A 13,974-nucleotide genomic window follows, 5' to 3' on the forward strand; every position below is an offset into this window, starting at 1 on the left:
CAGTTTGCTGCTAAAGGAAGCAAGCAGAGAGAAGTGGGGTCAAGAGCTGTTTGTTTTTTCAAGCACAGCATGTTTGGTTGCTGATACAAATGATATGTGGGAAGGGGAGAACTAGATAACAGGAGACCTAACTCTGACAGGTGAGAGGGATGAGATTGGGAATGAGGTGTACCTGACATGAAAAAACCCTAGTACCTCTGGCCATATCTGCCCTGCCCACTGGTCCATTTCTAGGCTGAGAAAGTTTGAGACCAGAACTAGGGGGTCCCCAGAGTGCTGGGCCAGGCATCACTTCATGTCTACACTTCCCATACTCCTGCAGTAAACCACTCAGCACTGTCCATGCTCAACTAGACAGACTGCTTATTCTGCACTGATCCCAGGAAAGCAGAGATGCATAACTGGGGACCTTTCCTATGCCTCCCTACTGCACCCTACCTTCTCCAGAAAGGTCAGATGTGAAAATGACCTCCTTCCAGTCTTGGGAAAAGAGGTCTTGTCACCAGAGTGACAAGAGTTTATGGGAGACCCACTAGGGATCACGGCAGCTTCCCTCTCTGCTGCTGCTCCCCTTCTTCCCTCTTAATTCCCAACTCAGACTCAGTTCTTTTTTTTTTTTTTTTTTTTTCTCGTACCGGGGATCGAACTCGGGACCTTGCTAACCCTATCTTGCGCTTTCGAGGCAGGCGCCGGAACCACTGAGCTAAATCCCCGGCCTTCAGACTCAGTTCTTAAAGTCACAAGAGAGACCTTGGAGGATATGCAAGAGGGCTTCTGCCGACCACCACTTGGCCCAGGAAAGGTGCAGAGATGCCCAACATTCATCCATGCGGGCCCCTTTGGTCTTTGCCTCCTACACAAATGTCCCTGCAGGAAGACAGCATTCTTCCGACCTGAGTTTAGATTTTTCTGAGAGAACCTGGGAAGCAAAAGGGTCATAGGAAAGGCCCCCAGTTACCTCTCTCTGGTCTTTTGGGACCAGGGACAGGGAGCCAGTTGTCTCTCCCTGCGGGAAGGGGGAAAAGATGCTGGGCTTCAGTTTCCCTTTCTGAACTTGCCTTTCTGTCCCTGCCTCCCCTGGCCCACCCCTGCCCCCACGGGGACCTGGCCGTTGGTCACCAGAGCTTCAGCACCACGTTGGGAACAGCAGATGAGGGTGGGCGGGGCGGATGAAGGGCAGGGCCTGGCCCTACGAGTGGACCCGTGGGGGGCGCCGGCTCGGCCCCGCCCCGGCCCGCGCGCCCCCGCCGCGCGCTCTCGGGAGGCGGCAGCAGCGGCGGCGGCAGTATCCATCCAGAGCATCAGCAGTCTCGGCAGCATCCCAGCATCCTCGGGCGGGGCCGGCCGTCGGACGGACGGACAGAGGTTGCCTGGGGCGAGTGGCCGCCCAGGCCGGCCATGGAGGGCTCCTCGTTCGGCGCCGGCCGCGCAGGGGCCGCCCTAGACCCAGTGAGCTTCGCGCGGCGGCCGCAGACTCTGCTGAGGGTCGCGTCCTGGGTGAGTGGCCCCTGCCCAGGACCCCTCCCCATCCCTTGTTCCCCCACCCTCCTCCAGGCCCTCGCCCCCAGCCCCTCTCCCTCGTCTTCCCCTTCGCTGGCCCCTCCTCCGCCCGGCCGCAGGTTGAGGTGACGTCACCGGGCTGGGCGCGCCCACCTGCAGGCGGGGGAGGGGCTGGCAGCCACCCAGGGACCTTGAGAGGTCACCGCCGGTCGCCCCCTGCCCCCAATACCTCCTTAGGTCTAACTCCAATCCCTTTCCTCAGCCTTCTCTCCGTTTTTTCTGTTCTCACGACCTGGAAGTGGACCCCAGGGTGGGGACTATTCGCCCAAAAGCTTGGAGGCTCAGCCCCAGCACGATGAAGGAACTAATGGAGCCCAGAGTGATCAGGAAGGGAGTCCCTCTTTGCCGCACACACAGCTGCCAGGCCCCTTTGAAAGGAGTAGGCCCTCTCCAGGCCGCCCAGATCTGGGTGAGAGTTAAGAGAGGGGTCTCATGCTGGGAGGGCTTCCTGGAGGAGGTGCCAGGTGTGAGGCATTCTGGCCCTTGGAGCGTGCCTTGCTCCTCTTCACCCTTCCAGTAGGGTGCCCAGTTCTAGGTTTTGTTTTAGAGAAGGGCGGTGCCCAGAGAGGGGCAGGGCCCCGGGCTTCCCTGTGGAGTGACTGACTAGACCAGGAAGCAGGAATCCTGTGTCTGGCCCCAACTCTGCTTCCTACTTGTGGACTGCATAGGGGGGACATTTCCATGTTCTACCTTTCCCCTTGGTCTCTCGGAGGTGGGCCAGGAAAAGAGTAAAATGATGCAGTTGAGAGCAAGGTCAGTTTTTGGAAACAGGGCTGCACAGAGCTAAAGAACAGGGTGAGGTTTAAAAGGACTGTGGTCCACCCCCTATCTGCCTGCCCGAACTGTGAGAAGGTACTGAGATTGGGCCGAACTCTAAAGGTCAGTGATGTTGCCTTTTGAACCCAAATGCTCCCGGCTGATATTAATTAAATTAAAGTGGGGAACATCATCCTTCAGATACCCACCACTGCAGAAGCTGGTGGATGTTCTCCCACCCAGCCCTCCAAGCAACTGGGCTGTTTACCCAGGAAGCATGCTAGAAGGCAGGCGCACAGCTCCCAGATGCTGAGAGCAGGTTCGACCTGGGGCCTGGCCTATACCTCTGTATGGTCTCCCATCCGATCCTCCCTTCCCCACACCCTCCAGACTGCAGTTCTGGACTCACCAACCTTCCCATGTGAAGACTCCTGTTCCACACTCTGGAGTGTGCCCTGAGTGGACACCATGGTGCCTAGGCCTTGCAGAGGAGCTGGCTTGAATCTCTTCCCTGGTTTTGATAAACCTTGTGGCCCTGGACAATCACTTTACCTGTTGGAACCCCAGTATCCCCAGCTGCAGAGGGGATAAGAACGATGTAGCTCAAGCTGGGCCTGGTGGCACATATCTGTAATCCCAGCACTTGGGAGGCTGAAGCAGGAAGATCACTGAGAGTTCAAGGCTAGCCTGAACTGCACAGTGGTACCATCTCCAAAACAAAAAACAAAAACAAAAAAACTATGTAGCTGCTGTACTTAAAAGTGGTGTTAGCACGGTACCTGGACCTAGCAGATGCTCACTAACTGGTTCGTGTTGTTCATAATTACTAAATGCTTGAGGGGTGGGGAATACTTCAGGCGAACACGGGCACAGGCCTGGAGACTCGAGGTGCTAGAGGGAGGAGGGCCTGTGCAGGGCCTTGAGCAGCGCCACCCGCAGGTGTTCTCCATCGCCGTGTTTGGGCCTATAGTCAACGAGGGCTACGTGAACGCCGACAGCGGCCCAGAACTGCGCTGCATCTTCAATGGGAACGCGGGCGCCTGCCGCTTCGGGGTCGTGCTGGGACTCGGGGCTTTCCTCGCCTGCGCCGCCTTCTTGCTGCTCGACGTGCGCTTCCAGCAGATCAGCAGCGTCCGCGACCGTCGTCGAGCCGTTCTGCTGGACCTGGGGTTCTCAGGTAGGCGGGGCCAGGAGGGGATGGGGCCTGACTTGAGAGGCGGAGCCTGGCCCACTGAACGCCCCGGGGCTTCAGGGGCTTGCGGCCCGGCTCCTGCGAGGGAGGGATCAGCGGTGGGCGGGGGCCGCGGTGAGCGGGCTGGTTCTCAAGTGAGCCTCTCGGGACCGTATGCTTGCCCTGCGCCCGCGGGGGCTGGCATCCTGGGGCCGACTTCAGACGGGGGGAAGCGAGGCACACCGTGAGCCCTAGGTCTCTGCTGGTGACAGAACACCCCTGGTTGTGGCCGCCGCTCTTAGGTCTCTGGTCCTTCCTATGGTTCGTGGGCTTCTGCTTCCTCACCAATCAGTGGCAGCGCACCGCGCCAGGGCCCAGTACCACACAGGCTGGGGACGCTGCTCGGGCTGCCATCGCTTTCAGCTTCTTCTCAATCCTCAGCTGGGTAAGTGTGCACCCACGGGGCAGCGGAAGACAGGGGTACTTCATCTGGCCCAGCTGACCCGCGTCACCCCCTCCCCCAGGTGGCGCTCACCGTGAAGGCCCTGCAGCGATTCCGACTGGGGACCGACATGTCACTCTTTGCCACAGAGCAGCTGGGCGCCAGGGCAGGCCAGGCCTACCCTGGCTACCCGGTGGGCAGCGGCGTGGAAGGCACCGAGACCTACCAGAGCCCGCCCTTTACCGAGACCCTGGACACCAGCCCCAAAGGGTACCAGGTGCCTGCCTATTAGTGGCTGGCAGGTGCAGGCAAGGGCTCAAAAGCCACCCCACCAATTCAGGCCCCAAGGCCACCTGGGACTTCCCTCAGGTCCTCCCCACCCAGCGCCAGGGACACGGGGGGTGGCCATTGTGGGCTTCCATGGGCCAAGTGGAGGGAGCCCCTCTGGGATGCCTGGGCTGTCCCCACCAACCCCCCCTACCAAGATGGCCCAGACCTGAGATCCTGGAAGAGGGCAGCACAGCCTGGGATGGGCTAGGGAAGAAGAGGCAGTCCCTTCTTGAAGTAGGCAACCTGGGGCTTACCTGTCCACTCCAATGCCGGGGGTCCAGCTGCTATACACAGCCTGGTGCTGGGCTTCCCAGAACCGGGGGTAAGGACACTAATCTCACCTTGAGGCCAGAGATTGTGGCCACTGTTCCCATCCCCAGTTCCTATGGATAGTGACTACCTTTGCTGTTGTATTGGTTGCCCTCTCTGGAGCCTCCCTTCATTTTGACTCATAGACTCTAGAGCAGCCTGGCCTGTTAGTGTTGTGATTGTGGTGAAGTCTTCAGGTTTCATCTCATAGTACCCTATAAGCTGCCCCTCTTTGTGGGCCGTTCTGGCCAGGAAGGCACAAGACACCTGTGGGTTCTGGGCAACAGCCCTTCAGTAAGACCTTGCCTAAAGGAAGAGTGGAACACCTAGGTGCCAGGCAAGACACGCTTATAATCAGGAGAGTACTGGAGGTTCCGCCTGCCAACAGTGCCCTTGGAGACAGCCATTCCTGCAAACTGTCTTACCTTGGCTTCCTGGACCAGTTTCTCCCTCCCTAACCTGCACCCTGTTTTAAGGCCCAGCCCTGGGGGGTTCCCCTGCGTAGCTGACTATTCATGCATTGCACAAAGCTGGCTTTTCACATAAAGTTAAACCAGAAATGTTGCCATATTTCATTCTTACAGACAGATGCCTCCCTCTGGAGTTGCGGTTGAGTGACATCTCTATACATTGTAGCATAGAACGATTATTTAAGTGATATTTAAGTGAATATGTTTACAGTTTTTGTATATATGGATCTCTCTTCTGAAAGAACAATCCATGATTGTGTATTTTCAGTGTCCCATATTCCGACTGCAACTTCTTTACAATAAAGATTGTAAATGCGTTGACTGTGATCTGGATGCTTCTAGAGTCATTTCTCCCCTAGTCCTTCCTGGTACCACAGACTGGGGCCTCAAAGCCCAGAACACAGTAGCAAGTAGGGTGATGGAGGCTAGTCTGACCTCCAGGTTCTGGGAACCTGAGGTTTAGATCCTCGAATTGGATCTAAACCACACTGGTCTGGGTAAAAACTCTGCCACTAAGAGCAGGCTGTCTGAAATGCTGAGGATGAGAAAAAAATCACCATGGGGACAAGGGCTAGTACACTTCTGGGCCTTAACTCAGGACTTATTGTTGTTTGTTTGTTTATTTTTGGTACCGGAGATCAAACTCGGGTCCTTGCGCTTTGGAGGCAGGCTTCGGAACCACTGAGCTAAATCCCCAGCCCAGGACTTATTGTTGTGCTTTAAAAGTACGATATGTGTTCTTCCCTACCCATCACTCTTCCTCAAAAACCAGGTGTATTATTCAAGCCAGGATGCCTTGACTGCAGTGTCTCCAAGAATAAACTGGATGGGAGAATAAAATTGTTGGGGATCATCACAGAGGGACAGAGAACAGAAAAACTCCCAGATTATTTTTTTGGTACCAAGGATCCAACTTGGGACCTTGAGCTTTGGAGGCAGTCGGCAGAACCACTGAGCTAAATCCCCAGCCTTCACAGATTCTTAACTCATTAAAAGTGTGGTTTATGCCAGGCATGGTGATGTACACCTGTAATCCCAGAACTCAGGAGGCTGAGACAGGAGGGTCATTGTGCGTTCAGGCCAGCCTGAACTACATAGCAAGACTCTGTCTCAAAATTACACAATAAACAGCCTGTAGTTTGTGTTTTTTTCTGAGACAGGGCCTCAGGAACTGCTATTGCTAAAAAATAGCCAGATGTAGTGACAACACATCTCTGTAATCCCAGTACTCTGGGAGGCTGAAGCTGGAAGATCCCAATTTTGAACTCAGCCTGGGCAAGAAGAAGTCCCACCTATAATTGTATGAGCTTTGGGGGGACATCTAGATATAAACCATAACACCTCCTTTTTATTCTTCATTTTCACAATCTTGCTAAGTAACTAAGTTGTCCAGCCTGGGCTCAAACCCCAGACCTTTTAAAATTATTTTGAGCCAAATTAAAACAATGCTGAGGGGCTGGAGATTTAGCTCAGTAGTTCCGGCACCTGCCTTGCAAGTACAAGGTCCCAAGTTCGATCCCCAGTACCAAAAAAAAAAAAAGGTACTAATAAAACAATGCTGAGATTCCATATCACACCAGAAGGAATGGCGTGAAATCAACCAGGAGCTGGGGATTTAGCTCAGTGGTACCAAGCCTGCCTTGCAAGCGCAAGGTCCTGAGTTTGATCCCCGGTACCAAAAAAACCCCAAAAAAACTACAACTAGAGGTTCCATTCGACCCACCCATTCCCCTTCTTGGTATCTTCCTGAAAGAATTAAAAGCATCATACCACAGCAATATATGCACACCCATGTTTACAGCGGCAGAGTTTGTAATAGCTAAATCATTAAACAGCCTAAATGCCCATCAACCAATGAATGGATAAAGAAGGTGTGGGTTTTTGGGGGGGGGGGTTTGTTTGTTTTGGTACTAGGGATCAAAGGACCTTGTGCTTGGAAGGCAGGTGCAGTGCTGCTGATGTGTATTTTTTATATAGTGGAGTCCTACTGTATAAAATGTACTACTCTGCCATAAGGATGAGCTTGAGACATTTCTAGCTAAATGGATGCACCTTGAGGCCATACTCTTAAGTGAGATAAATCAGACACACATGTTTAAATACTGCATTCTCTGGTGTGAGAAACCAAAAGTACAAATAAGAACCAAAATGTATAATAGATATTGGAAAATGGGAAGAAAATGTTCACATGAGAAGGAGAATAAGGGAGGAGGAAGGGGGGAGGGAAAGAAGGGACAAGGAAAAAAGAATAGAAGGAAAAAATGAAAAAGCTTTTGTAAATGAGAGGAGAGGGGTTGAAGGGAGGGAAGGGAAATGGGAAAAAAAGAAGCAAGATATATCATTTACAGGTACAAATTCCCTATGATGAATATTATTATGTATATGTAAAATATACCAATAAATGTTTTGCTTAAAAAAATAAGTTATTGTGAGCCAGATGTGATGGGGCACAGCAGTAATTCCAGCACTCAGAAAGGAGGCTGAGACAGGAAGATTGCCAGTTTTGAGGCCAGCCTGGGCAATTTAGTGAAACCCTGTCTGAAAATAATTTTCTTTTTTTAAAATAAGTTTTATCCCTTAGCACAAGGACCCGAGTTCAATCCCTGGTACCAAAAAAAAAAAAAAAAGTTTTATCCCATTTCCACCCCTCCCCGAATGTCCCCTCCCTTTCCTATGTACAAACGCTTTGTTTCCATTTTTTCCTTCTAAAATAATTTTCTTCTGAGACAGGGTCTCACTATGTAGCTAAGGCTGGCCTTGAACTTGGTACAGTCCTCCTGCCACAGCCTTCTAAGTGCTGGAATTACAGATGTGTACCACCACCTCTGGCTATCCATTTCATTATTTTTTTTTCTTTTTTTTGGTATGGGGGATCAAACTTGGGACCTTGCGCTTGTGAGGCAGGAAGCAGCATCACTGAGCTGAATCCCCTGCCCCATTTCATTATTTTTTGATCTTTCATGGATCTGTAGACATTTTTTGTGTATTTTAAAATACATTAATAAAGGCTGAAAATCACCTGGTCTCTCACTTGACTTAGCTTTGTTTCTGCCATCCTTTTTTTTTTTTTTTTGGTACCAGGAATAGAACTCAGGACCTTATGCTTGCGAGGCAGGCACCAGAACCACTGAGCTAAATCCCCAGTGCCCCCCCCTTTTTTTTCTTTTAAGAGAAGGTCTTGCTATGTAGCTATGGCCTTGAACTCACAGCAATCCTCCTTTCTCACCTCCCAAGTGATTATAGGCATGTGCCACCACACCTGGCTATATTTGCAAGTCTTGTCCTCAAGGTTTGATTCTTTTTTTTTTTTTTTTTTTTTTTGGTACCGGGGACCCAACTCCGGTCCTTGAGCTTGCACAGCAGGTGGCGAAACCACTGAGCTAAATCCCCGGCTCAAGGTTTTACTCTTGAGTTTAAGAAAACCTTTCCTAATCCCATGGTCATCTCCAAGATACTCCTTTATATTTAGTGCTGTTTTTACAAATGTTTAATTCCTTTTGCAAACTTTTTGTTTGGAATTAAACATAGATTCACTGGATATTGAAAGAAAGGACGGCACACTCAAGCCCTCTGCCCAGCTCCCTGTCCCCAGGGAACACCTCACTCTGCTACGGAGCAGCAGCAGGGCCAGAAACACGCAGGTACAATCCACATACTGGTAGATTCACAGATGGTCTCAGAGCTTCCCTGGTACATGATGCATGTGCACATGCATGTATATGTATTTCTGTGCTTGCTTGCTTTCTTATTTTCTCCCTCTCCCTCCCTCTCTCTCTCTTTTTCTCACTTTCTTTCTCTTTTTGTGATTTTTTTTTTTTTTTGAGACGGGGTCTTACTATATAATTCAGGCTTGCCTTGAGCTCACTATGTACCCCAGGCTGGGCTCAATCTCAAGGCAATCATCCTGACATAGATGATTAGGGCACGGCAAAGCTAGCTGGGGAAATAGGCATGACCTGTTAATTACAAGATCCCAAATTGGGCATGGAGGCGCACGCCTACAATCCCAGCACTTAGGAGGCTGAGGCAGGAGGTTCCCCACAAGTTTGAGGCCACCCTGGGCTACATAGTAAGACCCTGACTCAAAAGACCTAAAAAAAAAAAAAAAATCCCAGAACACATTCTCAGAACAGTTCCCAAAGCCCTGCATGTGAACTCCTTGAGAGAACTCAAGCAGGTTTTCAATAGGATGGCCCAGGTCTGAAGTCAGTCTGAGGTGAGGGATTCCAGCACTGCTTCTCAGGACCTGTATGTAGAAGTTCTCACAGGTTTCCTTGAGATGTGGACCTTAAAAAAGGACAGAGATGCCAAGAAGAGCTTGGTATCATGGCTTTTCCCCTCTGTAGCCTGCCCCGTTTTCTCCAGGGGGTTCTTTTATCTTGCTCTTTTATTCAGCCCAAGCTCAATCTTATAGAGCCAGTTTCTCCCTCACTCTTCACTTGTCCTTTTTCAAATAAACTTTGCCCCTGCTGTTTGCTCATTTCATTCAATTCTTTATTCGAGGCAAGAAGAACCTGGAATCGAACTCCGAAGGAGAGCAAGCAACCCCAAACCCAGTAACATTTAATTGGCAAGCCACTTTTAGAAGAAGCTACCTGATAACATTTTGGAGTAGCCCACCAGGAGAATCACAAATCAGGAAGGTCCAGGGATTTAGCTCAGTGGTGCCACCGCCTGTCTTGCAAGTGCAAGGTCCTGAGTTCAATCCTCAGTAAACCCCCTCACCCCTAGTCTAGGACATTTTGATAACACTCCTGCTTCAGCCTCTAGAATGCTGGGATTATAGGCAAGTGACACCATGCCCGGTGTAGCTTGGATAACCACTACCACATTCAGGCTACAGTACTATACCATCATCACCTAGCTTCCTTCAGCTCCCCTCCATAGCTGTTTCCTTCTCTGTTTTAACTCCTGGCAACTGTTCATCTATTCTCCATCTTTGTTTTTTGAGATAGGGTCTTGCTATATAATTTAGCTTGGCTTTGAACTCACTATGTAGCCCAGGCTGACCTCGAACTCACCGCAATCCTCCCTCAGCCTCCTGAGTGCTGAGATTACATGCCTAAACTACCATACCATGTTGTTCTCCATCTTTATACTTTCTCATTTCAAGAACATTATATTGGGCGAAAAAAATGTCCGCCTGAGGAGATCCACAAGTTCGGGGGGGGGGGGGGACCGCAGCCCGCCCGGAGGAAGGCGGCTTCCGAGCCCGCCCGCGCGCGGCCCGAGGGAACTTTCGCCAGAGGCTGGACCTGCGAGACGTGGCCGAAGATGAACCTCCAACAACAGCGCATGGCCGCAATAGGGACCGACAAGGAGCTGAGCGGCCCGCTGGACTTCAGTGCGATGTTTTCCCCACCTGTTAATAGTGGGAAAACAAGACCAACGACACTGGGAAGCAGTCAGTTCAGTGGATCAGAACTTAGAAGGTGATGAAACACTTTCCACCTTTCTTTATGAAGCCAGAATTAACCTGATTATGAAAACCAGACAAACAGTAAACAATAAAGGAAGGACAAAGAAAAGGAAAACTATGGACCAATTTACCTCATGAACATATTGCATAAATCCTCAGAAAAAAAGCAAATTAAATTCCAATGTTCTTAAAAGGAAAATCATAATCAAAACAAACTACAGCTAACATCATACTTAATGAAGGAATGAAAGTTTTTTTCCATGAACAAGAATAAAGCAAGAATGTCTACTCTTAACCTCTCTCCAGTTCAGCGTTTTATTAGAAAATCCTGGTCAGCATTAATATGGCAACAAAAGGAAATAAAAGAGATTGGGAAAGAAGAAGTAAAACTGTTTCCGTTGACAGACAACATGATTGTCCCAAAGAATCTTCAAAAACCTAGAGTTTAGCAAGGTCACAGGATATAAGATACACACACACACCCCCATCCCCATCCCAGCCTTAATTCTCTGTACATTTGTCCTTCCATTTCTTCTGGCTCATTGTCTGCAGATTCAATCAGCCATGGATTAAAAGTATGTGAAAAAAAAACACATTATATTGCTGGGCATGGTAGCATACATTCATAATCCCAGCACTCTGGGAGGCTGAGGCAAGGAGGATCATCGGTAAGCTTGAAACTAGCGTGGGCAACTCAGTGAGACTGTCTCAAAATAAGAAAAGGCCTGCGGGTAATTCAGTGGTAGAGTGCTTGGCTAGTATGCATGAGGGCCTGTGTTTAATCCCAGTACTGGAAAGAAAAAAAGAAAAGATAACTCTGACAGTATACTGTTTAATATTAGAAATTTTTCTATTATGTGTTATTGATTTGGGGGGGTACTGGGTATCAAACTTGGGACCTTGCACTTGTGAGGCAGGCAGCGGAACCACTGAGTTAAATCCCTGGCCCTCTGTTATTGATTTTTAATATTCCATTATGCTGAAACAACAAACTGTATGATTTTAGTACTTTTAATTTTTTTTGTAGACAACAGAAGTTTATTTCTCACAGTTCTGGAGGCTAGGAATTCCAAGATCAGGATGGTAGTTGATTCTTTGTCTGGGAGGGATTGCTTTGTAGTTCATGAACGGTACCTTTCACCACGGCGTCCTCATATGATGGAAGGACTAGCTCAGTTTCTGAGGTCTCTTTTATAAGGGCTCTAATCCCATTCATGAGGGCTCCATCTTCATGATATAGTCATTTTCCAAAGTCCCTACCTCTTAACCCCATCACATTGGTGATTAGGTGTCACATATGAATTTTGGCAAGACACAAATACTAAGGGTACCTTCCTCTTAATATACACCTAATTGGCCTCATTGCTCTGGGTTGTTCCTGACATACAGTTTTATTTTGCTTCTGATTTCTTCATTACCTTGATCTCAAGTTTTGCCCTCTCACCACTCAAGCTTTCCACTCCGAGGACTGTCTGTTCCCACTCTGGCCTGAATTGCAAGTGGCAAGTGGGAAATACTTTTAAACTTATTAAGGCTTGGTTCATGACTTGGGATATGGTGCATCTTAGTGAATGTTTCATGAATACTTGGGAAGAATGTGTGTTCTGCTGTTGTTGGATGGAGTGATCTATAACTACCAACTATATCTAGTTGGTTGATTGTGTTTATATCCACTTCAGTCCACTCAGAAGGCTGAGCCACTGAGTAATTTCAATTAGCAATAATCATTCCTCAGATAAACCTCACTGGCTATGATACTCCTACTGTACAAAGCTACCACTCAGTAATTTAGGCAGAGAAATTTTTTTTCTTTTGGTACCGGGGATCAAACTCAGGTCCTTGTGCTTTCTAGCCAGGCAGCATAACCACTGAGCTAAATCCCCGGCTCCCCAAGCAGAGAAATTTTAATGTACATAATCTCCAGGCTGTGAGAAAAGAGTCACAAACAGTAATGATGGAAAGATAACTCTGATAGTCTAGAGCTCAGAGTACCCATGGAAGGATATACTTCAAAAGAGGATTTAGACCTTGCTGAAGAGTGATTATAGTCTGCTTCACAGCAGAAAAGTTTGCTGCATTTTCTGGGCCAGAACTTGTGCACAGTTGCCGAGTAAGCAGGTAAACTTCAGGGGTTGCTGTGCATCACTGAGGGCACTGCCAGAGCCAGATGCTGACGAGGTCACCCTCTGTGACAGCCAGACCTTGGGCTGAGGTGACTGACTCTGGGCTCTTCTTCAGGACAAATTCTGGGCTTTTTTATGAGGCCAGGTGTGTTGGTCAGTTTTTTTGTCACTGTGACAAAATACCTAAGATAATAAATTTTAAAAGAAGAAAGAATTCACCAGGCAGAGTGGTGCATGCCTATAATCCCAGCCCTTTGGGAGGTTGAGGAAGGAATATGAGTTAGAGCCCAGTGTGAGCTATACAGTAACTTTTTTTTTTTTTTTGAGACAGGCAGGGTCTCACCATGTAGTTCATGCTGGCCTTGAACTCATTATGTAGCCCAGGCTGGCCTCAAATTGACACTGATCCTCCTGCCTCAGCCTCCCAAGTGCTGGAATTACAGGCCTATGTGACCACTCCCAGTGATAGTGACTTTTCTGTTTGTTTGTTTTTTTGGGTACCAAGTATTGAACTCAGGACCTTGCACTTTTGAGGCAGGCATCTGAACTACTGAGCTAAATCCCTGGCTCACTCTTTCTCTTTCTTTCTTTCTTTCTTTCTTTCTTTCTTTCTTTCTTTCTTTCTTTCTTTCTTTCTTTCTTTCTTTCTTTCCTTCCTTCCTTCCTTCCTTCCTTCCTTCCTTCCTTCCTTCTTTCTTTCTTTCTTTCTTTCTTTCTTTCTTTCTGAGACAGATTTCTGTAGTCCAGGCTGGCCTTAAATTCACTATGTAGCAAAAAAAAAAAATCACTGTGTAACCCAGTTTGGTTGAACTCCAGGTGATCCTCCTGCCTCAGCCTCCTGAGTAGCTGCAATTATGCAATTATGGATAAGCACCACAGCACCAGGCAGAATGTAGACATCTTATAGAAGGAATATTGGGAGCTGGGGATTTAGCTCGGTGGCACTGCACCTGCTACACAAGTGCAAGATCCCAAGTTCGATCCCCAGTACCAAAAAGAAAAAAGAAGAAGGCATAGAAGGCATATTGGTTTCTTTATATTGTGGTTATTTTATGCATGACATCTATGTGTACTTAAGGCCCCATCAGACAAGGCTGTAATTTTGCTTTAGACTATCACCTAAATATTAAAGAACACAAGAGGAGATTATCTATTGTAGTCTTTTTACCCTTGCTATGCCCTTTCATCACTCATTCTTTCTCCTTTTCTTCCTTTCTTTTTTCCTTCCTTCCTCTTTTTTCCTTCCTTCCTTTCTTCCTTCCTGCCTGCCTGTACTGGGGATTGAGCCTAGGGTCCTCATAATAAGCTGCATCTCCAGCCCTTTTCTTTTCTTTTTTTAAATTTTGAGCAGGGTCTTGCTAAGTTGCTAAGTTGCCCAGGGTGGGCTTGAATTT

The 13,974-nt window shown here is 48.7% G+C and overlaps 1 protein-coding gene and 1 pseudogene across 1 annotated transcript; one reads left to right on the plus strand and one right to left on the minus strand.

Annotated features, from left to right (window-relative positions):
* Nucleotides 1–1,198: 1,198 nt before the first annotated feature.
* Nucleotides 1,199–5,365, plus strand: Syngr3 (synaptogyrin 3). The gene is made up of 4 exons (XM_004873671.4): nt 1,199–1,497; nt 3,256–3,493; nt 3,790–3,932; nt 4,012–5,365. Exons 1-4 carry the CDS (start codon nt 1,399–1,401, stop codon nt 4,219–4,221), a joined length of 690 nt encoding a protein of 229 aa, XP_004873728.1. The 5' UTR covers nt 1,199–1,398; the 3' UTR covers nt 4,222–5,365.
* Nucleotides 5,366–12,158: 6,793 nt separating this feature from the next.
* LOC147820946 (U4 spliceosomal RNA) lies at nt 12,159–12,232 on the minus strand (annotated as a pseudogene).
* Between the last annotated feature and the right edge of the window lie 1,742 nt (nt 12,233–13,974).

This window comes from Heterocephalus glaber, unplaced genomic scaffold (assembly GCF_053883595.1).
Source record: "Heterocephalus glaber isolate CG9 unplaced genomic scaffold, H.glaber_assembly_v1.0 deba00001781, whole genome shotgun sequence".
NCBI lineage: Eukaryota > Metazoa > Chordata > Mammalia > Rodentia > Bathyergidae > Heterocephalus > Heterocephalus glaber.